At 37.2% G+C, this 26,120-nt stretch overlaps 2 protein-coding genes across 4 annotated transcripts in view; one reads left to right on the top strand and one right to left on the bottom strand.

The window, feature by feature from the left end:
• Positions 1-14,688, top strand: part of LOC109032330 (nose resistant to fluoxetine protein 6) — an 18,464-nt gene extending 3,776 nt beyond the window's left edge. The window contains exons 3-13 of the mRNA XM_019044404.2: positions 769-986; positions 1,602-1,813; positions 3,796-3,911; positions 5,063-5,259; positions 5,554-5,708; positions 6,606-6,774; positions 7,666-7,859; positions 8,979-9,120; positions 10,743-10,926; positions 11,807-11,955; positions 13,305-14,688. Coding sequence (XP_018899949.2) covers positions 769-986; positions 1,602-1,813; positions 3,796-3,911; positions 5,063-5,259; positions 5,554-5,708; positions 6,606-6,774; positions 7,666-7,859; positions 8,979-9,120; positions 10,743-10,926; positions 11,807-11,955; positions 13,305-13,460 — 1,892 coding nt within the window. The 3' untranslated portion in view covers positions 13,461-14,688. The remainder of the gene's footprint in view (positions 1-768; positions 987-1,601; positions 1,814-3,795; positions 3,912-5,062; positions 5,260-5,553; positions 5,709-6,605; positions 6,775-7,665; positions 7,860-8,978; positions 9,121-10,742; positions 10,927-11,806; positions 11,956-13,304) is intronic.
• On the bottom strand, positions 12,404-26,120 carry LOC109032377 (uncharacterized). 3 transcript variants are annotated; one of them, XM_019044472.2, is made up of 11 exons: positions 25,846-26,120; positions 25,197-25,421; positions 24,452-24,557; positions 23,566-23,837; positions 22,418-22,609; positions 21,758-21,939; positions 20,887-21,084; positions 19,053-19,220; positions 18,182-18,374; positions 17,264-17,413; positions 12,404-15,205 (listed from the first exon to the last, which is right to left on the bottom strand). In XM_019044472.2, the coding sequence occupies exons 1-11, from the start codon at positions 26,068-26,070 to the stop codon at positions 14,888-14,890; spliced, it is 2,229 nt and encodes a 742-aa protein (XP_018900017.2). In that variant the 5' UTR covers positions 26,071-26,120; the 3' UTR covers positions 12,404-14,887. The 3 variants fall into 3 exon arrangements, with proteins under 3 accessions (XP_018900017.2, XP_072154451.1, XP_018900016.2); XM_072298350.1 differs by having other exon boundaries at positions 24,425-24,554; XM_019044471.2 differs by having other exon boundaries at positions 24,425-24,557; positions 25,846-26,119.

Raw genomic sequence — 26,120 nt, 5'->3', positions numbered from 1 at the left:
GAAGTCGTAAGCACCGGTCCCGCACAACTCGCGGGCCACGTGTTTTTAACAAGCCTCAGATCGGGTCAGTCTGACTCGGCTAGGGTATTTATAGGTATGCTTGAAGGAACTATGTGCACATGAATAACGCCGAAAGGATTTATGTACATAGAATATGCGTTCTTCATAGTTCCTTTTGATTCGATTCATTCTTAAATTTCTTCCGCATTAAGATGTTCAATTAATAGAGTGCGTTAAAAACGCTCGACGCTCGAGTGATTGATCGTTAACAAAAAACAACAAAAGAACAAGGACATGTTTTCCAAATTTTATGAAGGAAAAATATGGATAGCGCTCGAGCACAAGTAGGTAGATGATTTCCGATCCGGTAGGTAAAGGAATTTCGCTGATACAGAATTTTTTGCCTCGTGCCCACCACCTCTAGCGTGAGAAAGTAGAATTTTGATTGTCAGCGCGACCCACCTTACACCCTGTATAGGCCACGGGGTTGAAAATCAAGTTGACCCCATTCCATGAAGATATGTTTATATTTTTCATCTTCCGGCGGATAGAGCATTCGCGGTATATTTGCGCAAATAATGTAAAAGATATTTTATTTAAAATGGGGTCAAACTAAATTGTGGTTCAGCGCTGTCCATTTTGTCCGGCAACTCGTGCATATCTTGGTATTAGTCACAAAACTAATCACAGTTTCTTTTAGGATGCAAGAAATTTATTTCGAAGCAATAATATTAATAATGTGTTTTCCCCGCCCTGATACATTTTCAGTGTTGGATGCATCGGAGTTGGTGCCGAGTGGGATTTTGGCTGGGGACACGCACAAGCTAGGAAACTTTGAGGAATGCCTTAAAACACGAGTTCCACCAGAACTAGGGTTCTCAGCTCAATATTGTCTACCGGTTTTCAATTACATTCCTTCTAATTTTAGCACTGGAGCATTTGCCTCTCAAGATGAATGGGCAAAGCCCGTATGGAGCCGAATCATGGTTAGTATTTCAACATAGAGAAAAAAAGGAGGTGTTTGCATTTCGGGCATCTTGGATTTCTTTATGACGTAGGTCGGTACAGCGACTTTTATCATCGATTTTCTTGGAAATGGTATATAATTTATGGAAAAAATTCATTCTATAAAAAGTGCTTGAAATTATATCATGAGTTGATTTAAGCAAAAAAATGGGACGTTATGGTCCGTTTTTCATACCTCGAATTCCGGATTTCGCTGGCTAGTTGTGACGACCTACGTCACAGGGTAAACAAACCTCAAGATGCAAACACCTCCTTTTTTTCTCTATGGTATTTCAATGACACCCAAAGTGAGTAGACCTAAATGCGCATTCCAATGTTGCCCTGATTCAAATTTCCATTCATATTTCATCTGCATGGACCTTGTCCGTACCTTGTCCCCCAAAAAATTGCCGTTAATTTTTATCGAAAAAGGCAAGGGAAAATTCTTTAAATTGCACGTATTACTCTCTTCTAAACTGCAACTGCTTAAATGAACGCATTTTCAAAAAATCTTCTCACCCAGACACAATCCCCAAAGTGAATAAAATATAAGCTAGCATTAATTCAGATGTAATCCATCAAAATTTATTTTGCAGATCAACAATCGGACCAAAGCGCCAAGAGATCGTTTCAGTCTAGCATTTTGCATTCCTAGTTCATGTTCCCACGTAGACTTACAAGCTTCTCTTCAGAGTTTTTTCAACGACCCGATGAGGCAGAAAGCTTATGATTTTAAAGTAGACGTGCACAGTCTTCAATGCACGACTTCAGACAGTCCTACCCAGTCTACTGGTGGCTTAATATTCAAGTAAGTTCTTCGATGTATTTCCGCGCACTTAAAATAAATTCCCTGATAAAAACTGGCGATAGGAGCTGCGTTTCAAAATACCATAGGAGTTCTTATAGTCAACTGAAGAAGGCGATAGAAAATCAAATAGCTGGCTGTAGAAAGTGGAAGAAATCTTACGGCCGGGCTACACGAAGCGATAAAAAATTATACAGCCGGGCTATAGTTCCTATCGCCGGGCTTTACACTTTATCGCCTGCCAGTTGCTTTTTCGCCATCGGCTACAAAAGGCTATAAGAAATTGTGTAGAAATTCGTGTGCTTTGTAAATCCTTAAGTTTGTACAGTATTACCTTAATACTTACAAAACGCACATTATATTTTCCTTTACTCCATATTTTTTTTCATCAATTAAAATGAGATTAATCCATACAGAGTGTGCAAACATTTCAAAGTCATGAGTTGAAAAACGCTGACTGCGCGGTATTAAATATTAGAGCCTAACACAAAGCGGAGCGGCGGTGCACTGGCGCCTACAAACCTAACAGGGATACTTGACGCATTGCGCAATGCGTGAAGTATCCCCGTTGGGTTTGTAGGCGCCAATGCGCGGTTCGCGCTGGCTGCCCGCCCGCCGCGCCACGCCGCAGCGTACCACGGCGCTTGAAGCAACTATTTCACACCAGAGGTATTGCACAATATCATACGAAATTGAAGGCGCTCCAACATATTAGAAAGGCAGGCATTCTTCAAAAGTACGGAGCTTTCCTCGCAAAATAATCAAGATACTATGGCCCAAAAAGAGAGCGGTAGTCCAAAAACTCACTAAGTCCTAGCATCCGTAATTAGTAGCGTTTAGCATTCATTTTATCGCCGGGCTGTTGCTTAATCGCCATCGGCTATAAAAGGCTATAAAAAATTGCGTTGCGTTGCGAAGCTATTGGAAATCTTACAGCCGGCTGTAGGTCTATGGTATTTTGGAACACAGATTCTACTGCCAATTTTTACCAGGGTTCAAAGCAGATAAAAAGTGGATCGGACCAATGGAACACATTCACATACTCACCAATGGAACAAACATACAAGTGCAAACTCCGCAAACATAAAAAAAAAACTTTGTTTAAACTACATTACACGAAATTGTATCCTAATTTATATAAGTCCAAGTAGTTATCATTCCTCAATGAATCTTAATAATTGAGAGGCTGTGTGCAGAAGAGGTACTTTTCGGTCGCGCAGTTTCAGAATCTCCACTGCTGAATTCTATTTTAGAGAGGAAACTATTGCGGATAATGTTTCTGGGGGTTTTCGTCTAGAAAATTGCACAAACATAAAGAAAATATTCAATACGAAGAATATTCTATGAAAATATCCTAATTTCAACGAAAAACATGCACTAACGAACTTGCAGTCCTTAAAATAGATGAATATTAGCAGAGATTTTGAAACCCTGCAACCGTGCCCTTCGTGCAACCATCGCTTTAAAAGCTTCGCGGCATTTATACTCCCCCTTTCTAACTCGAATTTTGACTTAGTTGAGGAATATGAGCTTATCCCCCCCCCCCCCCCTCATACAATTTTGCGCCTTTTAAAGAAGACTAAAATTTTGATTCTGCTTCGAAAACTGAGAGAAAGAATTTCTGTATAGGTCAGTCTATCTGTATTTGTCAATGCAGTGACAGCATGTAAAATGAATGACATTAAATATTACTAAAAGAGTGAATAGTGCTCTGCCGGAGATTTCTAAATACGTACAAGCGGTTTCTATTATTTGTCAACTTTTAACTGACAGAAAATGAAAGAAATATCCCTTCTATCAGTAGTTCATTTTCCTAAAGTCTAACTTCAGAGTATCTATAAACACTCCACACACCAGATTATTCAAAATTCATCTATTTTCAAATGATATTCCCTACTTTTAGCACTGTTACTAGCATCATGAGCGAAATTTGGCCGAAAAATGGCGAACTCCGTCCGTGATATTACCCTTGCATTTTGTTACAGATACCTAATGATTGCGATGATTTTGCTGGTACTCTTTTGCACTCTCGCAGATTTACTTTTGGCCACTTTTCAAAAGAAAAATGGGAGTTCGAAAATTTCTTCAGACAACGTCACAGGTGAGACTCAGGTAAAATGTAAAAGCCAATGGTGGTTTCGGAATCTCAAACAATTTGGTGTCATCTATGAGGAGGCAGGCGGCCCAGGGAAAACCGTAACGAACAGGAGATGAGACTGGTGAAACTGGAAAAGGTGATGCGCAAAGTCAGCCCATTGCCAATACCTATAGGTTCTTTATTTTATTTTACTAATTGCTTGCCTCTGCCAGAGAAACATTTCGTTAGCGCTTGCTCTTATGACTGCTTGCATCCGCGTCCACTCGGAACGGTGCGGTCGTGCGGTGGTCGCTATAGCTGTGATGGCTAGAAAAATCAAAACGCCTTCAATTTTTACTATAGGCAACATTGACATCCAGAGAACACGAATAGTTGCATCCGGGTGATGGACCCTCGCCCTCGCTTTTTTCAGCCGAGATACGACCATCTGCCGTTCTAAGGAAGAACGCCGTATGAACATTCGAGAGTTGCCAAATTTCCTTCAATCAAATGTTTACTTTTAAGGAAAGTTACGACAATTTTTCCTCGTAACTTTCAGGGACTTTAGGTGAAATTGTGAGAAAAATTATCTGGAAATTTGGAAGAAAAATATTCATATGTTTACCGGGAAATTCGTGTTTTATCAAAGGAAATTTGGCAACGCTTGAAGGTTCATACGGCGTTTTTCCTCAGCACGGTAGCATTAATCTGAACTGCAACGCTTTGGTAATTTTTTTGCTAATGTTTTTTGGCGGGCGCTTTTATAGTTTACTAGATAATTTATTTTTTACACCCGACGATAAGAGCAAAGTTTTTGAGGATGAATACTTTGAACTAGCAAACGGGAAGACCAAGAAATTTTAGAACGCACAATAAGTACGAAAAATTTTTCGCGGAAATTGGTACTATGAGAGATCGATATATTCGGGGGCATCACACCGATTGTCAAAATTACGACTCGATTAATTTCGAAGAAAACTCACAGAAATTCCATGATTGGTTTATGTTATGATGCTTCAAGTTAATGAATACCTGATTAAGACTGATCCAGGTTTTAGCTATCTCGCTAAATGAATTCCATCTCAAAATGAGTCGAGTCAATCTCCAAGAGAACATTTCTGGGAAGATCCTTTATATAACTCAAAAAGAATGTGCTCGAATACTTTTTTTTCAAGGGGCTAGAAGATGGATTTCACCGTTCTCTATTCTCCGGAACCTTCCCCAATTATTTGCAACGACCTCCTCTCCGGATGATTACAAGATGTTGCATGGAATAAAGGCTGTACTCATGCTGTTTGTCGTGATTGCTCATATTTCTTCGATACGAATGCTCGGAAGAGCAGCCATTGTCAATTGGGACTATGTTGAAGACGTAAGTATGCCTTAGAGCTACAGGTATATTTGCGTTTTATACTTTATAAAATTCCCCCTTGCCCGGATAAAATTTAAGAGGAAGAAAGAGGAGAATGGAAAATTTGTACTCAATAAGGACTAAGTATTCTCAAAATTTGTTCTCGACTATAAATTTTTACAGGTGCATGATTAATTGAGTTTAAAGCTATTTCTAGATTATGACCCCCGTCCCTCCCCCAAAATGTATAAAGCTAAATTGTTTCGATTGCTTAGTAGTAATTACGGAGCATTACCTAATCATTTTATTTTACAGCTACTTGCACGGCCAAATCCTCTCTTCTCAGCAGCACCACTGTTGCCAGACTTTTTCTATTGTATATCCGGATTTTTAATGTGTCTTTCGACGATGAAGAGACTTAACGCGGGAAAGTTCAATTTCTGGACGCATATCATAAACAAACTGTTCAGGTTAGTTACTCGTTCTTTACATCCTGTAGAGCTGATTTTTTATATAAATTCATCCTCCTCATATTTGTACGAATATTAAGGCGTCTTAGTGGTTTAATTAGGAAAGAACGAGCTTTCTTTTAATAACTCCTGGAAACATACTTATTCGGCCAAAAATCGTTATTTCTATTAGAATGCAGGGAAAAACAATTGAATAACATTTTTCAATTTGGAATTACAATATCCAGCTCAGTGGTTTAGAAACAACGTGTGTGCCGCTAGTTTTTCTATGCAAATAGGTGTTTTTACGGATGGGTATAGAAATTGTAATTCCTAATTGCAAAATGTAGTCCAATTTAGACGTTAAGATAGATTTTAAACAATCACCAGAATAAGCTCCGTGTGTCAAAAAGGTAGACAATTTGCGATTCGATTTCAATCAAAGGAGCCCCTTCAATTAGTGAACATACAACATACATGGCACTCTCATACATGGAACAATAATTTTACTATTTTATTGTAATTTATTACAATATTTGCTACTTGGAGTGTCCATTGTGCCGCTGCATATCGACGGCTGAAATTATAGGAAAATGCATATCTTCGATTGTAACGTTGCAAGTTTCCACTCATCTTATATTTTCTTGAAAGACAACTAACTAACAATTTTTCTGTGAAATCCCCGCATCGGTCAAGTATATTTGCAGAAAATTTCTAGAACATAAATTGATTAGTTTCATTTTAATAAGATGAGTCATGATCCAAAATCTTGATGTACTGCAATAAAGATCCGTTTCTTTCGCCTTCAGTCATGTGTATAGCGAAATAGCTTACTGGATATTCTATTACTGGAAAACAGAGAAATATAAAAACAATGAAGTATGTTTACAAACATATATCCCTTGAAAATTGTTATAGAGTCTTTCCACCGTACTTTTTTTTCCTAGCGGCCACCATTTTCATTCTTCCCTCATTGGGCACCGGACCTTTCTGGAAATCTTTCATTGAACCGGAGGTGGAATTCTGCCGGAAAAACTGGTTGCTCAATATCATGTTTGTCAACAATTATGTTCTTCCTGGCGAATGGGTGAGGAAAACTCTTTATTGCCGCTATTTACCTACCTTTTACACTGATACCTATCGACGGTGGAACTACAGAGATACACATTTTCAAGAGCAGCTCGAGACGATGATAACAGTAGAAAAAACAAGGTGGAAAAACGGGGAACAATGCTAAAAATATACAATTAATAAAACCCGAGGCGTTTCGACTCAAAACTGAGTCATTTTCAGTCGGAAACAATAAAATTTTTTTAAAAAAACGATAAAAAACCTAAGTCCTACATGGTGGTGGCCGGGATTTAAGAAAAAGACTACCAGACCACGTATCTCAGTTTGCGACGTTGCAGACTTCCTGTCATAAGTGCTTTATTTTTTAAATGGAAAACCATTCAACTTCAGTTCTTGAAAACTTTTGTGATTTTTCCTCTTCGTGCAGAGAAAACCCTGCGAAAATGTTCAGGAATGATACCTATACTCATCTGATCTCCTTAAAAAAAAATAAAAAAAAAAAATTGAGCGGAGATTTGTAAACACCGTAAACGAGATATAGGTGCGCGGTCTGCTGATAGTTTCACCGTCGCTTATACTGTAATGGAAGCGGGACATTTGAAAAGTGGCCAGGAACCTAGAGTCCCTGGATCTGACTCTAAGTCCCCCGGTCAAAAAATTGTCGCACTAGTGCCCCGGAGAAAAAAAGCGACGATTGCTCTGCGTCCTGTCTTGAAAATAATGCTACTTATTTTCGAGAAATCGCAACATTGTCTCGTATTTTTGAGTGCCCAGAAACGTTATATACATTGAGAATGTAACTCATGACCAAAGAGCTCGAAAGCTACCAGAAAAGCAACTATTCCGCTCGAACTTACAATTAGATGCCTATATATTTTACGTCGTTTTACCCTTTTCTTTGTTACAGTGTTTCCCTCATACGTACTTCCTAGCAGCTGATATGCATTTTTTCATGGTGGGCACAATCATTGTATACCTTTGTTGGCGGTGGAATTCATATAAAGGCGCCGTTTTGGGGCTTGCAACCTTTCTCAGTTTCTTCATGCCTTTTCTGGCCGTTTATCTCAATGATTATGACGGCGTTTTGAATTTCGACTACAAGTAAGTTGAAACGAATTAAAAGATTTCGCTTTTTTTTGGCTGAACGAGAGAAATAACTTCCCCGAGACCGTTTTGAGATTTTGCTAGCACGACATTTATATTTCAGATAAGTGTTCTTAGCACTAAGGAGCTATTGAACAGCCATGCTTAAGGCTTATGGCTTCCGGGAAGTCACAGAGTTTGAGGTTAAATTGCAACCATTCTCTCTAAATCGGAAAACAATTAGTCTTCGTTAGCACGAGGAAAAAGAGAAGAAAACAAAATTTAAGTTAAAATAAACTTTTCCATCCCTGCCCGTTCATCAATCAGCAAAAGTCATTGATTTGATTCAGAGGTGAAGAGTTCGAAATTCAGTGATAATGAAGCTAGTTTGACGTGTTACAAACCGTTTGACATGAAATATTTTAAAAAAAGAGATGAAAAAAAAAAATAAAAAATTTTAAAATAGTAAAGTGGTGTTTTCGCCTTTAGTCGTTTACCCACTTCTGCTACTCTATGATGCAAGTTTTTTTCATGACGTCTCGTGGATACCAACTTCTCTGTAAGTTGTCACAGTGAGATTTACACATTGAGCCGGTGAGTTCGATTTAAAATAATAGAAAGCAGTCACTAATCCTTTACTAGTTTACTCCTCGTGTGCATTTCTTAAGTTATTAAGCGCCTTGGCGAATACAACTATTGCGACTCGTGAGGACCCACTTTTGCCTATCTCATCAATTGAAGGCGAATCTAGCGTCTTGCTTGAAGTCGACCGATTATATGGCGGCGCGCGCGGTGACAGGCCTCCTTACATTACGTTCACATTCTCTTTCAAAGAATATCACTGTAGAACGTTGCGCACTTAATCGAGAAAGGGATAAAAGCAGAAAAAAAGTCTTCAGATACCAACGTAAAAAACTAAAAATATTGAATTCAGCAACAACGGCACGTTTACTGGTGACCAGATAAATGGACGCTGGTGATGCTTGGGTTGATGAAAGCTTTGTTTTAAGTTTCAGTGCTTGATCAAGAAACTGAAGATGAAATATCTTTGAGTCTCAAAAATACGCTGTTGCTGGTAATAATGCTTGCACTCCCCCACTTTATTTTGTTATTTTTTTTTCGTTCTGCTGATTTCAGATCGATGACAACGATCCGGAGGCATCAATATTTCATGATGGTTTACATGAAGAGTCATACCAGATGCGGTGGTTACATGATTGGTATCATTGGTGGATTTTCATTGCTAACTTTACAGAAAAGAGGCTATTGCTTTTCGAAGGTGGGTAGATGTCATACGATTGGAATGGACCACTAGACAAGGTACGAATCTAAGCATTCTGATGCATGTTTCGCACGTAGAATTTCACATAAAACACGATTCTTGCATTGAAAATTACTGAAATCAACTCTTGACGAAGGGATTAACGTTTTTATTCCACATTGGTTACGGGAATTTTGAATTGCCCGGTTACAAGAAACGAAATTCTCTACGTGAGCAAAATCGAGCCTCACGGCAGTTTTGGCAGGTTTCTCCATCGATCATTGTTCCTTTTCCGCCCTTTATCGTTCATAGGGTAAAAAATTTGCTATAACTAAGCCAAAGCGTCAAGATTGAGGGGTTGCCAGATTTTCAAATCGCAGAGATTGTCATGGTAAAGTTTAGTGTGCCATTAGACTCCCGTAGACTATTGTGTTTTAATGAGCGGGAGGTTTGAACTCATGAAATATGAAATATCTTAGTTAGGAGTTAATTTCAGTAATTTTAGTTGCGCAGATCGTGTTCAACGTGAAATTTTGGCTAGGACACATGTATCAGGATGATGATATCAGGTCCATTGACTGCATTTAATCAGGGCCGGATTTACCTACTTGCCGCCCATGGGCCGCCTGTATTTTGCCGCCCTCTTCCGATTATCCTCGATCTTTTTGCGATTTTATTGCGATTTTATCGGCCCGAAAAAATTGCGATTTTATCGCGATAAGATCGAAGATGATCGCTCAGATGTTGATGATCCTAGCGATTGATAAAATCGCCAAAAAAAAGGGGTTAAAGTTGTCAGCCGATTGCCGTTAGGTTCAGCCGTCAGGTCCTTTGACGAAGACGAGCGTAAAATCCCCGGAGCCTCCGCGGGGATTCGAACCCCAATCGCTACGGTGGAAGGCCAGCACATTGTCACTATGCTATGACCGATATATGACTTGCGTGTGCGAATTGAAGCCTCTTATACATGGATCGGCGCTTCGCAACCTCACAACTTATGTCTTTGCGTTGACTGACACCGATTTTTCATTGGATTTTTTTTTTTTTTAATTTTCCCTCCTCTGTATTTTATTTCATACCTTGAAATACGGTTGGTAAAATAAGGTTCTATTGGTAATCTCATCATTCTGTCTCTGTAAAATTACCAATATCATTCGTTTTGAGACATCAATAAAAACCATAAAGTGAACGTGCCGGTAGGGAAGGGGTGCATAGGATGCGTTTACCTACTCGTGTTGAACACATTTTTTGCGAGAGCCCTGTCAACACTACTAGTAAAAGTTCACGGCACTTTGCGCAAAAATTAAATTCCGTAAACCTATCTCTGTGTGGACAATGCCTTCCATTTATGAGAGATGAACGAAAAAATTGTGAAAGAACAAACATAAATGTGGGTTAATAATTTTAACTTCCGCTGCCGCGCGCGCCGCGCTGACTGCGCTGTATTTTGCGCAATGCGTGAAGTATTCACGCAGTCTCGTAGGCGCCGTGCGTTTCCCGCCGACCGCTACTGACCGCACTGTGTTTGACGCGCAATGCGTGAAGTATTCATGCAGTCTTGTAGGCGCTAATATAAAGCATTTAGAGAAGCTGAAAAACGAAAAGCAGCATCAAACATCATGAGTGTTTAATCCTTTCAGATAATTTCATGGGCAGGAATTTCAATGGCAATATTCATTCTTTTCTCCGTTGCTGCTATCAAATGGTGCCTTACCCTCTCAGCTTACGACGTCATTGTGCGAGCTTTGTACGCTGGTTTGAACTCTCAACTCATAGGGATTGCTCTCATGATTGTCACTGTTATTCAGATAACAAATGGCTTTGGTAACGTATCTAAATACATGCTGCGAGCATTAACTTTGTATGAATTCTTCATATAATTCTCACTCAGGAGAACTAAGTCTTCTTCTCCAAAAAACTGAGTTAATATAGATGAACCAAATAAATTAAGAATCACATTGAGTAACCATTTACAGTAAAAATGTTACTGAATGTTTTTATAGAGCTGATAGCTACAACTGAATCGTTTAGGAAAACTTTTTTTGAAGCTAGAGGGACTGAAGAATTAAAATTTAGAACTAAGTACAACAAATTAGATCACATTAAGAAGAAAGGAACCAAGCCACATCAGCTATTGCCAAATCTAGTTGGCAATTTAATATTTTGCATGGAAATGGTTGTGCAGATTTTTTAAAAGTTTCAGTGAATTTTCTGAACAGTGCAAAGCAAAATCTATACAATTTTCAAAGGAAACCTCACAAACGGTCTCTTGTAAAAAATTAAACTGTCCAGTTTTTGGCGATAGCTGATGTGGCTTGGTTCCTTTCTGCTAAACACGGTCCAATTAGTCCCAACTTATTTTAACATTAGTAATTTTAAAGTAGAATCAGTTTTTCAAACTAGTTACAAAATGATTTGTGAGTAGCATCTAAATCTTCAATCTAGAGAAAAAATAATCCGTAAAAAAAATTTAGAATTTTTTTGGTGATCCTATCTGAGTCATTTCTTTATTTTTTTTGCAGTGATACCTAATAATAGCCTGTCAATGTTTTATTTTTGCGAGATCATTATGATTCTTTCTTTTGTATATTTTACGTATTTGTTAGTATTTTGCTTCTGCAGAAGCATCCTCCTTGAATGATTCATGCCTCACCCAAGTTTGACTTGATTCTGAACATTCATTCATTGATTTGCTTTATTTCAGGTAACTTGGACTCACTAATGCTGACCTTTCAAAATATTTGCTCAGCACTTAGTCGACTCTCATACTGGTTATATCTTCTCAATGTACCCATCATATATTCTATTGTTGCTGCTATGAAGACACCGATCCATATGACTTATGAAGGAACAGTAAGTCAATGCATTCACGTTATGCGTCAAGTATTATAATTCGGCTTCACTTCCTCTTGCAAAAATGGTTTTTTATAGGATATCATTGGATTTTGAGAACCATTCCATTTGATAAATAAATGATAATGAAATAAAAGGTGGGACCAAAATACATTGAACTTGATACCTAAACAAAATTGTTTGGCTAATTCGTTTCAACTGTGTACATATCAAAATCTGATAGAAAACAGTACTATTTTCTTTGCAAAGTGATGTTTTCTTTTAAAAGCGAAGATATTCAATGTTTAGATGAAGAGAGAAATATTTTTACCCTATCCTTGGCTCCATAGGAGCATCAGCAGACTTTTGAGTAGAGACATTCCAGTAGATCTTGAAACCTTCAATCAAACAAGGCACACACTCTAAAAGAGGAAATTTTTGGACACCTTATTAACCAACCATATAGATATTCATAAAAGTGAGTATTTTATTTATAAAATCACTTTCATTTTAAGCTTGATTGACAATTTAGTTAAATTTAAAATCCTAGAATGTTTACCAGTCTTGTGAATCTCACAATGGGTCTACCAATAAAGAGTGACTTCACGAACACTATAGCAGACACTATAATATTAGTTCTTGTGAAGGCAGGTTATGCTCCATCAAATAGTTGGATATCTTTTTTTCTACTAATTTTTTCTAATTTTTGAAGAGTTGCAGATCTGAATATGAGACTCCACAGTTATTTCCAAGTACATCAATAAAAAATTTTAGGTCTTGCCAAAAATTTTGAGACAGAGCATTTTTATGCCAGAATGGGTCTAAACTTGAAATTTTTAAGGCAGCCAACAGTCTGATGGTAAAATTAAAACCTTCCAATTTTATTAGACTGACGTTTTGAAGTGATAATAGATGATAATAGATAGGAGCCCCTGGTCGGCTATAATTTTTTGCTTTTAATTTTTCTCCCCCAACAGTACGTCATCCCCCTTCCTGCCCTGATCTACTGAACCATGTCCCTACAAGTAGACTTTAGTTTAAATCTTATCTAGTGATCGCAAGTATTGCTAGATACCTGCAATTATTGCTTGAAGTAGGTCTACATACATAGATACATGTTACATCTAAAAGTAGGTCTGTAGGATCTGGGAGTCATCATAAGGTTTTCTATTTCAAGGACCACCAGCCCAAAAGTTGGAAGAGAGGGTGCCAGATCTTTTGAAGACTCAACATGAGTGAGCCTGGGTATACCTTCAGTAGTTTCAAAACGAAGCTAGTGACAACAACAGTGCTGCCTTACTAACAACCATAACTGATTACAAGCCTTTAAAATATTATATAAATTGCTAAATATTTGCTCTTTCTTTCAGGTGTTTGGAGGTCAACATCTGGGTGACTTATTTCCAGTATACATTACAGCAATGATTTGTTATTTAGTTGTTGAAGCACCAATCAATCATGGCAGACCAATAATTTTAAAATACATTTTAAGTACTGATTCTAGAATCATGAGAAAAATTCAGTAGAAGTCTTGACAGAGGAGAGGGTACAAAATGGGCAAATAGACAAGGTCTTGGCCAGAGTATAAGTCACTTGTTTTCTCTTCCAAATTTTACACAGAAACGATTCCCAAGGCAAGGGGCTTGGAAATCAACTCCTAAACGATGCTGACAAAATGATAATCAGTGGTGCGGTTGAAATTTCCCCCTAAAAAGTACCCGTAAGGCTTTCTTTCTCTCTCTATATTCTTAAAAAACCATTGCTCTTTTAAAATGGCATTTGCACATATTTCCTCCTAAAATTGCACAAAAATGACAAAGCAGACAATATTCTCTCCGTTAGAGTTTTTATAAGGACGTTTTTCCGGAGAACTAGGTACTGAATCATTGATATAAATATGTAGGAACATCATAAATACTTTTTTTCTAGTCCATAAAGTCTGTAGAGAACTTTTTCCATTTCCTTAATTTCTAAGTATATTACAATATTTACAAAAATGTTCAAAGTTGCACATTTACTTTATACATCATACATATAAATTAAAAAAATTACAAACGATAATTGTAGCAATTTGCAGATATGTATTGTCAAAAAGTGATACTGTAGCTAGACTAAATAGCTAGATTTTTTATATACTTCTAATGAGATCTAACAAGGGCATGGCGGAGTGTCTCCGGCTCGATGGGAAACCGATTCATGACTTTTCCAGGTTTTTCCCGGCAAAAATAATCAAAATTCTCTGAATTTTCACACCAAGACTTTGCAAGGGTACAACTGAAAATAAATATCAATTGCATTAATTTCACCGCAAACGGCAGAAGCATGCGAGCCTTTGTCCTTTAGGTACTAAATATTCCATTGACTAAAATTACAATTCCTCATGGAAAAGAATTCCTCTATTTAATATTAAAACACTAAACCCCAAATCAGACTAAGACTCAGTTTAATTGTGTGGACAGGGCTAATGTTTGTTGAAATTCGAAATTTCAAGATTTTTCTAGATTCCCGCCTTCTTATACAATTCTCCAACTTTTCTCTGAATTCCCTGACCTGCCGAAATTCCCTGACGATTTCTGATTTTCAGACCAGCAGATATCCTGCATAGTAAAGCCTGAGAAGGATCTTCCTAAAATTGTACACCGAAATGTGATAAAAGTAGTTTTCATTGCAGTTAAGAACTTTAAATAAGATATTGTTTTGATATGTATGTGAAAACGGACACTGTTTTAGCAACAATAAAAGAAAAAACCTCCATTCAGACTTTTTATTTTCTCTAAATTTTTTGCAAAAAGATCCTACTGCTTTAAGAAGAAGATAAATCAGTTCACCCAAATTTGAGTTCATTGAGGGTTTCATACCCTTGCCATGAACAAAGATTAAACAGAAAGTGGGTGTAGTAATCTGAAGAAAAGAGGTTGGACTCATCGAATAGGTTTGTCAGAATCTATGCTGGTTAACTATGCTGAGGGCTTGAGGTTATGTCAACTAAACTGGGTGAGAAGCTCATGATGTCTAGAGATGAAGGTGCTGGGAGGTGAGACAAGTTGTAAAAGTTGATCAAAGGACTGTTGCTTGCAAATGGGTGGAATGTGTTCACATTGTTGGGGGGAAGTGATGAAGTTGTATTGTAGACTGTGCTTAGAATGATATCTTGATCACTAAGTCCATCGATAATCGGAAGCTGGTCATATGGTTCTTGATCCTCTAAAACTGGTTGGAAGTCAAGAAAATCGCTCAATGTTGTTTTCGCCGGTTCATCTGATGATGCCCCCTGAAAATATCACAACAAAATATCTATTAATAGGTAATACTAGCAAAAATCAGTAGAGCAAAATTATATGATACTAGCCGTTCTGGACGCGCTTTGCGCGTCCGTCACGGCCAGCCAAGGGGTTGCGCCCCCTGGACCCCCTATCACTCGCTATGCGAGAAACATTCGCCTCGCTCCGCGAGCCATTTTACTCAGTGATTGGACATTTGATCACTAAGATGTATACATTTTAGAGACTCTGGAGGCAAAAATGATTTCGTCACAGAACCTTGTTGCCGGAGCGTGCCATCATTTGCACATGAATAGATGTGTGGAGATGAAGCGATGATGGGGATCGATCATTTCTTCAAAAACGCATTTGACTGGGACGTCATCCCATCGGGTGACAGGAAAAGACAATCCATGGATCTTCTTCCACGATTTGACTTGCTGAAGTGGCAAAAGTTCATCTTTACCTCTTAAGAAGATTATCGGTGGCGTAGGGGTCTAAAAACTGCTCAACGATAGTATAGTTTGAGTTCCGAATCGCAATGAGCCCACTCGTGTTTCTTTTTTTTTCATATACTTTCATCGCATATAAATTTCTCTGCTGTTTTTGTTTTATTCTCTCTGATTGCATATTAGTATAATCATATCCTCATTTCATTTCATTTCCTTTCCCTTTCCTTTTCCTCTTTCTGTAGCATCTGTGTCCATTTACAATTATTATTTTACAATAGCTTTCCCCTAGTATACAATTGATGCTTCAAACGGAATCAGTTGTTTTAATGACATTTCCGGCTAAATTGTGGCTTTTCCCAGGAAGGCAGCCTCTCGTCCCTCCCGGACTCTATTGTTGCCAGATAAGTTGCTTTATTAACACTTTTCCCAATTCAAATCCATGTAAAATATTCACATTTATCGCACAATCTGGCAACCTCTCGAGTGAAATAGAAAAAGGTAGAATCGCTGAAAGTCTGAATCCTTCAAAGTTTATATTAATGATGTAAGAATATTCAAAGGTTGTTATGAAAGGTAGGGAGTAAGTGAGTTCTGACTTCAAGTACATCAAATCCAGTACATTCAGATTTCTTGATTATGATAAATCAATAGATTGCCAATTTTAAAAATTCAAATTAAAAAAAGTTAAGCTTAAAAGTAGCTACGATACAAATTTATTTCCCAGCTTTGAAGCACGCTTTTTCAAATTAGCAGGCAGTTTTTCTTGGTGGCTGGCAGACAGGTTTGCCCTGAGAGAGACCTAACCTAAATAAACAAACAATCTTGCGAACTGTTAAAAACTCTCCTTCTATAAGATTTCAATTGATTTAAATCTTTTATTACTGCAAAATAAGACAGAAAAAGGAAACAAACGCTTGAAAATGATTGAAATCATACAATAGAAGAAGTTAGTGGAATTGTTTGTTTACTCAGGTTAAGTTTTTTTACTCCACTGCCTGTGCAAACCTGGCCGGTGATGACTGAGAAAAACTGCCCGCAGATGCGAGAGACTGGAGAAAGCAGGTTATTAACTATGCAGACCGCACGCTAAGGAATGGGTTTTAGACTTTTTTACGTGCCCAACGCAATTTTCGAGCGAAGAGTAAATTAATTTGGCTGTATTTCTTGCATGCAACAGACACATTATAAGGATATCAAAGCTAAAGACTCCCGATGATCTTCCAAGCAAATAATAAGAAATTAGGACATACATCCAAAAAAATTTAAAGACTAAATTAAATTCCTTACTGATCCAAACTACATATGTATGAAATGATGCGGTTCAAAATATATGGTTTAAAGGAAAAACTATTTAGAATACTATTCTACCATTTTGAATGAATTCACTGGATTATACTGCATCTTCGCATCCTCAATGGGCACAAAAATGAAATAAACTGCTATCTACTTGATCCTTAGGAAACTAGAAATTCTCATGTCAAAATCTCGTAATCTGATTTTTTTATCTCACTCCGTAAAATTCGCTGTGCTGAGAATATTTCTCCTATGAACTAAAGTCTCTTTTTTGAAGAAGTCACATTTAATTAGAAATAATGCAAAAGGAGAGAAAAAACTTACCGATGGATCTAATTTGACTCGAGATGTTTTACTGGTATTAACACCGTGGCGTCTTTTCATGTGTTTGTTATAGTTGGGCCAATTTGTGAAATGATGTTGGCACTCTTGACACGAGTAAGGTTTTTCTCCAGTGTGTTGCCTCCTATGTGTCTGAAAATTGAAAAAAAGGTTGAATGTCCAAGCTGAGGGGTTTATTAGGTCTGATCTGATAAAAATATCAATCAAGCTTAACAATTGTGACAAGTCTCCTAAAATCTTTGGATTCCAATTAGTTGAATATTTAATATTTCTTTCAAAAAGACTTATGGCAGTTCAAAGATGCAATCAATTCTCAGCCTTCCCATCTTAAAACTCTGTTGATCTACAAATATTTCAAAAAATGATTTTTACTTTGCTCTCTAAGAACGAATTGCCACAATTCTGCAAAAAATATACAATTTTTACGATGGTTTCACAAAAACCCCGCGATTCTTACCTCATATGCAGGAGCTACGCAATTTGCACACAAACATGTGTTGGCCTTCTCATTTATGGAATGTAATTCTTAGGCCTTCAAATTTTTACATGCCACTAATCACAACTCACTAGTCGTGAGGTTGAGAAGCTTCTGCCCCCAAGTACCAGCTCAAGATTGAGGAATTTAAATAAAATAAAAAATAGGGTGTACCCAATAATGATAATGCATTTATAGAAGCCATCTAGTTAGAATCTATTATAAAATTTACATAATTCTATTCGACAAAAAATAAAGAATTATGGAGGGGGTGTAGGTCTTGAAACTCATTTGAAGTTCAAAGTATTTTTTTGCTATTAAGAAGAATAATTTTCATGTTATTTCCAATGTAGAGTGTATGAACTAGATTGAATATTATTGCCAGCTTAGTAAATAGCTACATATTAGTGACGAATGCAACTTACAGTGAGAATTCCTTTGAACCTGAAGGTCTTGCCACAAAATTCACAAGAAAAAGGCATGGCTCCTGTGTGGATTCGATAGTGTTCTCTCAGGGTACCACGTTCACGGAACATCCTACCACATACATCGCACTGATGTGGTTTATCACCAGTATGAACTGAGTGGTGTTTCCTCAACTGCAGCATCGTTTTGAAACTGGAGAAAGGAAAGAAAGATGTCACACACACACTGACGACATTTAATCTGCATTCTTAATTTTACCATTATTCCGTAAAAGCTATTTTAAGTCTGATTTTAGTGAATTTGAAGTTTAATTTGCAAAAAAGCTATCAGGGTGGCACTAGACTTTTGAATCACCCTGCATAGGCCCAACACAATAAAATGGTGTTCGATAGTTTAATTTCTTCATGGTCAGATGTTTATTGTAGCTTCTTTTACCCATCATCATGAAATATTTACAAATAATTGATCTATCTTTATAAAAACATAAATATTTTTTGATGAGACATTCGTTTTTATGATGATTTTGTCATTTTCATTTCGAAACTTTCAAGACATGACCCATATCACATTAAAACTTTCAAAACACAAGTAATAGTGAAACAATACCATGCAAATTGTAGCAAAATTTAAACTCTGGCATTGTGGTGAAATTAAATTGGAGGCCACAAATGACCTCTCCAACAATTTGTGTCAAACACTTCGTAAGTTTTACATTGGAAAGAGAAAAAATTTTTGAAATCTGAGTACCATAGTTACATTTTCTAATTTTCTGATGCATATAATCTTCGGATAGATAGCACTCTGTTTCAGTTTGCAATAATGCAAATTAAAAAAGTGACAACTACTCACACATAAGTAAAAACTACCCACCTTTTTTCACACATTTCACAAGAGAAAGGCTTATCTGAAGAGTGTGTCAGCAAGTGAGTATCTAAGTTACCCTTCTGAATAAAACCTTTGCCACATTGATCACAGGTGTAGTTCTTCACTCCTAGATGGATTCGCCTGTGGGTAATTAAGTTCGGCTTTGTTGAAAACCTGCGAAAAATGAATAAATAAAAGATAAAAAGGAAAATAAACAAAATACACACATAGTACATACAGAAAATGTAAAATTAGAGCATGATTTCGACTTTTTTCAAACAGTTATGTTGTTTAAACCTATGCTCTCTACAAGTAACAAGGACCTCGCAGGGGAAATTGTCTACTTGAATTTGGACGTGCAGCAATTGACGCTCCTTAGTAATATAAAAAAGGGCGTAACTTGACATTTTTTAAAAATGTTATCCCCTGTTGATAAAATAGACCCACAGGGCACAAGTAGTAAATACGAATTTTGGACCTGGTAAATTTCAATTGAAAGTGAAATTGCAAAGTTACAGCCCTTTGGCCAAAAATGTTGTCTATTTTAGCCTTTCTAAAAAGACCGTTTCAAATAGCCAATGTAAGGTGTTGAAAACCACATACAGATAAATAGTGTCCTCCAGCCTAGCTATGATATCTCTTCGGAGCCACTACCTCCAGCCTCACCCTACACCAGTGGTTGATCCTCTAAAGCCTTCTCTCGGTTATGTAATTCATTTGAGCTTGAAACCAGAAAATATGAACTCTGCAATTGTCTGCAATTACTCTGAACAACCCAAAAATAATGTCACTTAAATGTGCACTTTATAGATAGCGGATTTCATAAGCACAATGGATAAATAACGGTGGAGACATTGTACTATTGTTCAGAGCGACTTAATTAAAATCAGCCTAGCTGCGATTTCACATCGCTAAATTCCTCCTCATGATTCATTTTTTTAACAGGAAAGCTATGCAACACAATACCTTGGAAAGAACCCCGCACAGAGCATGGGGTCAGCGGCTCTCGATGAAAGTCGATGAAACTTTAATAGATTGATATAAAGTTCATAATTAAGAGAAAGTCAAAAAATTAGCTCACTTTTGCGAGTAGAAGCCGAGATATTCGCGATTGAACCTGGACTATTTTCTGTGTGGCGGAGGTAAATTCTCCGTGTCGCCTTACCTTGCTTGAGCACTTCGGCCAGGAAACCCCCTCTCCCCACCAGGTAACTACGATGTCGCATTGTTTACACTCACTCCTTTCATTAGGACGCTCCGTTCAGGCTGTGCGATATGGAGTTCCCTGCTCCTCGCACCTCTCCCGTGCCGGCGCCGCCGGCCGGTTTAATCTGAAATGTAGTTGCTGAAACGAAATTGACAGATGCGGGGAGAGGGAGGGAGGGAGTACAGCATTCGGACCGGCCGAGCGCATAAGCACCTATCTTCACGTGAGTGACGTGAGGTCTGTTCGAGAACGCCGAACAACGAGAGGAGAGGGGACTCGGAATTCTTTCCCCATGCTGCGGCATGATAAAAAATAGTCCGGATTCAATTGCGAATATCTTGGTTTCTACTCGCAAAAATGAGCTAATTTTTTGGCTTTCCCTTAGTTATGAACTTTATATCGATCTATTAAAGTTTCATCGATTTTCATCGAGAGCCGCTGACCCCATGCTCTGTGCGGGGTTCTTTGTTTGAATTTTCCTCAAAATATAAAGAGTGTATTCACAAGTTTCCAATTGAGAGTATTGCTTTGTTTTCTTGTTTTTGTAAAGAAAAAAAAAAAAAACAAAAGAAGAAATGAAATAACGCCTAATTTTGGTTGATGCCATTCACGATGGTTGCACATTTTTATTACCTTTTATCGCATAAATCACACTGAAACTTATTTTTGAGATCAGCAGGCAGATGGCTTCTTGCATGAAGCTCAAGTAGCCCTTGGTGACGGAAAGTTTTCCCACAGTCTTTACAAGGGTGAGACCTTAAGTCAGAATGTACTGCCATGTGAGCAAGTAAAAGTTTCTTATTGGAGAATTTCTCTTTGCATTCATCACAGCTAAAACAGAAATAGGCAGCATACTATTTAATTTTGCTTTATGGAGTAACACTTTTGATTATAGTCACTCACAGCAATATGCAACCAAAGGTTCATGGACATTAATTTCAAATGAATGTATAAATTATTATGAACAGTTTTGAACGTAAATTCAAAACTGTCTTCATCAAATACTTCATTGGAGAACCTGCTTCTTTGACTTGAAAAAGGAATGATAAAACCTTAAAAATTGAAGAATTATCTTACACGTAATATGTAATATATACATTGGTGTACTTAAAAAAGGTGAAAGCTTTACAATGTAATGACTTAGCTGCTGCAGAATTTTCCTTCAATGTGTCAGGGAACCTCCTAAGACATTTTGCAACATTGTCATCTTATAAATTTAGATAAATGTTTTATGGACCGTTTGAAAGCTACTTTTCTTTGCTTAAAGGATATTTCTTGTTTTTGCTGATACGTTAATTTTTACTCATACTGAGAACTTGGTGGCATTAATTTTCAGGCCCTGTAATAAGTGCATTGTGCAACAAGATGAATTTCCTCATTCTTTGATTTACAATGTGCATAATCTATGTAATTCTCAGCTACAATTGATGAGACTAAGTGTAAGTTCCACTGAGTAAAATTAAATGCTCTCACTGATATTAAGCGTCAGCACTCATCTCATTACCTGAGTTTATTTTGGGAAGGTCGAAGAGGCGAACAGTCCAAGGTAGGTTTGTGTTTTTTTAGATGAGCATTGAAACTTGTAGACTTGGAGAACTTCTTAGAGCACATAGGACACACATAAATAACAGGTCCTTCATGACTACTAGAATAGTGAAGCTGCCGATCATTAAATTTAGCAAAGAGCTGTTGGAAAAAAACAATCACAAATTTTTTTAAAAAAAGAAAGTGAGAGGATTTATTATACTTGTTGAAAAACCTTAAATTTTAGTAATTTTGATTTGATTTATATCAGCTGCTTATAACTGAATAGTGTATTTGCAGGAAACATGCAAATGTGAATGGTAATAAAAGGTCTATGTTGAAAGGGAGTTCAAGTTCTTGGAAAGAAAAAAATCGATGTGAACAAAATTTATGTGACCAATGATTTTTTTTATTCTACTTCTACGTAATACTGCTATTATTTGCAACATTTTTCATCGAGTTTTGTTCATTAGCCAACTCACTCCACTTTACTTGAATGACTATTTTGATTTAGAATAATAACTGCTCCTCAGAGATGGATAGTTCTGATTCTTCACTGAGTAAAATAGTGAACCTAAATTTCAAGAAGCTCATTAATTTTCTAGTTTTGAAAAAATACCTAAGTGTGGTCAAACTTTACCTTATCACATTGCCCACAAGGCCACATAATATCATTAAATGACATTGCTTCTGCTTCTACACTCTTCTTCACATTATGTTCCTTTCCACTTGATTGAGTCTCGTTGCTGATGCATTCGGCAAACTTTTCTTCATTGTCCATCAGCTGAACACCTGAGTCGCCTGACTTTTCTTCACGCTCCATCATATCGAACTATAAAATTGCAAGAATTAATATTTACCCAATGTATAAAAAATAGGACTAATTTGAAATAACCGCAGATGTTGTAAAAGGTGTCTAGATGTTGTAAAAGGTGTTTATGACTTCAAGAGAAACAGTACTAGTCATTGAAAAAATAGGGACTGAAATGATAAATATGAGCTTTTAGTATAAATACTTGCATTTTTTAGCTTGTTTCAAAACTTAGAACTCTCATCAAAGACCATCTTAAGCCTTGTTCACACGAGCGCAGTTTAGGCAAATCAGTTCCACGTACTTGTCGGTTTGAGGAACAAGTTTTAGGTAAGTTATAAAAAGTTCCTAGAGCAAATTCTTCTGCAGTTTCTTGAAAGGTGCTCATGTGGACATGACCATATCTATGTTGTTTGAAAATTGGATTTTGGCATTGTTCTGGCCAGTGAGAGCAGTATGCTTTCAATGGCTTGGGGACTCCCCCAAAGTTTTGTTTTTCACTTAAAACTTTGATCCAAAGTGGAACATTCTGTTCTGACCTACTGAAACTCTAACTGCTGAGTAATTGGTTCACTGAACAGGGGTTAGAGTAGGTATCACAAAACACATTTTTTAATCAACATTTCACGCAAAACTAGTTGAACTAATGCAAAACGAAACTGGAAATTTCCAGATTCAACTCATACGCAAATACAATTAAGGCAAGCTCTATATTTTAACACTAACAATGAGGAATCAGAAAGATTTTGTTGTACGATCAAAGTACAAATAAATTCCCAGCGAACTGAGCGACACGAAGAGAGGGGGTCATCTCCAGGGGGATGAACTCAGGACTTTAAATCTGATAGCCTTTATTACTAGAATGTTTTGCCTCTCAGTTTTTAATTTAGAATCTCACAGCAAAATACTTATTTCTTGAGAATGAAGTCCACAAGTTAGTGGGAAGTAGGTTAGCTGAGAACAGAAATTAGACTCACTTCTTTATGTTCTACTTTGATGACTTGTAAGGTGCTCTCTGAAGATTCTCCTTTACCCTTTTCAAAGACATTTTTATTGATCCTAATTGTACCCTTGGGAAAGCAGTCATGGAGGGTTCCTTCTTTGAACTGTGAGACTTCTTGAAAATGTTGAGACTCAGTGTTGGAGGAGGAACCGGTGCTGTCGATTCTGTCCTCAATTGGAGAATTCGTGAAGAAAGGAAAGGCTCTGGGAAACTCTTTGCTAGAGACATCTTCTTCAGGACATCCCACTGAAATTATTAGAAATAAAATGAGCAAGTTCATTTAGAACAGATGGATCTTAGCTTTTAAAATTTTAGGGTGATTAACATGCTTGGAAAAATGAGCTTGCGTTAAGTAAGGGCACACAACCGGTGGGTCAATTGAAGTTACCTAACTCTTTTGCACCTCACACCTGCAGGTTTAAGGCTGAGACACAAACTGGGGTACGTTGCAGCCCTAATTTGGTGGGTTTGGTGGACTAAAAGGGTTGGGTAACAGAAATTGACCTAACTGTTTTGTATCTCTGACATAAACCGTGTTTTTAGACAACATTAGACCGAGTAGATAAAATTATAAGGCTCTCTCTCAATTGCACCATCTGCAAAAATAAAAATTATTTCTCCCTTTTCAGCAATGATTGTTTACAAGTGGACAATAATGCTGGGTTTGAATGAGTTTGTATGAATGCAATTCAATATAAAAGTGCATCGCCCTACTGGCGAGCACTAAATTGATTTGGAGCTGCCAAGAAAGAGTGGGGTGGATTTCAACGTCTCTGCAAAATACTGCGTTATTTGAATTTTTGATTTAAGGTCAGATATGAAAGTCCACATACCTGAACTTTGAAGAAAATTGTGATCACCTTGTGATAAGTTATTCCTCAAATTCAAATTCTCAACATATTCTTCAATTAAACAGGAGTCCACGTCATCAATGGAAATAAGATCTTTTCCTGCACCATCGTTCTTCTGAAAAAACGGAAAAATAGAGCTCTGACACTGAAAAACAAAACCCACTTGATGTTCCGTTCGAGAGAGATCATAATAGGTACTTGATGATTACGCCGAATCTTTTAGGAGCCACCGGGTTTACGCTCAAGAGGGTTTAAATTATTTTGAAAAAGGGAAAAAAATGTACAGCCAAACATTGATTTTGATGGTCAAGAGATATTGTTTTTTCTGTGTCAACAAGGGTGATATCTAATATGATCGCATACTCTATGGTTTACCTGAGACAGCTCCTAAATATTTGAAATACCTTTCCAATTTTGATTGGATAACATTTTTTGATTGATGCTGAAACCTACTAAAAACCCATAGAAAGGATTCAATTGGGTGACAAAAAATAAGTAAAAGGATAATCAATTAGATAAAGATTCTTAAGTTCTAAAAGACATCCATTATTGATCGTTTATGATGGTGGAAAAAGTATTTTGGCCCCTGAAAAAACTCGAGCCGCCCATAGGTAAATACTGACCAAGCTGGCCAAGATGACTTCTAAATTATTTGATACAATTTGAACACTGATGACAAATAACAACTATACAACAATGATATTGACAATGAGTATATTTAAAGCGTATTTAAAGCGTCAAGGGAGAGTTTTACCTGCTCAAAAGCTAAAATTAAGGAATCAGATGAATGTTTGGAGCCATCCCCTAAACTATCTTCAGAAGTGTAACAGTTTTCTCGCTTCAACAAGTCTGTCCCCTCAAGAATACTCTGCAGGGTTTCTTGAGCCTTGAAAGATGCATCAATAAAAGTACAAGTGGATGATAACTTTTCACTGCACTCCGTGCAAACTGCTCGTGGCAAGGGATCCTTTTCGTAAATCTGAAAAACATATATGATGAGTTGTGTACAAACTTACGATTGAAGGGCTTGAGGTACAAAACGCATAACTGTATTTTTTTAAAATAATCAAGATATTAAGTTATTAACGATTCCAAGAAAAACTAGTCTTACAAAATGTGTATTCTGTGAAAAGGCATTACCATGGCATTACGCTAGTACAGTAGAAGCAGCACCTATGATTCATCATCAAGGCTGTCTTTGTCTCGAAGTGATTCTGCTGAGAAGCTACTCAGTCTCCAGGTATGAGATACCCAATCTCTGTTAAGTCGACCAAAGTCTCAGGGTCACAGACCAAAGTTCAGCCTCAGTTTGCAACATATCAAATGTACGGCTGTTAAACATTGAAGGCTTTATGAAAATGAGCTGCATAAAATAAGAGATAGTGTGCAGTGGAAAATGTTACCTCTATTTTGAGACACTTGTTGATGTTTGCCACAATGTTGCATCGATGACCTTCTTCGTCAAAAATTCTAACAAGCTGAGGTTTGGGTAAAGCGCACAAGCGACAGTAGCTATCGATATTCATTTTGCAGTCTAATAGGTTGAAAATAGAGATCTGAATATTTGAAGATAATCCTTGGAGACACAAAACTAAGTCTTGAAATGCGAGATTTGGGGGTAAACCCATAAAAAACCCTCAAAAAAAAAAAAAAAAAAAAAATGATTGCAATAATTTGA

The sequence above is a fragment of the Bemisia tabaci genome, chromosome 3 (assembly GCF_918797505.1).
Source record: "Bemisia tabaci chromosome 3, PGI_BMITA_v3".
NCBI classification, from domain to species: Eukaryota; Metazoa; Arthropoda; class Insecta; order Hemiptera; family Aleyrodidae; genus Bemisia; species Bemisia tabaci.
The sequence above is the reverse complement of the archived record's forward strand: the minus strand, read 5'-3'. Positions and strand labels throughout refer to the sequence as shown.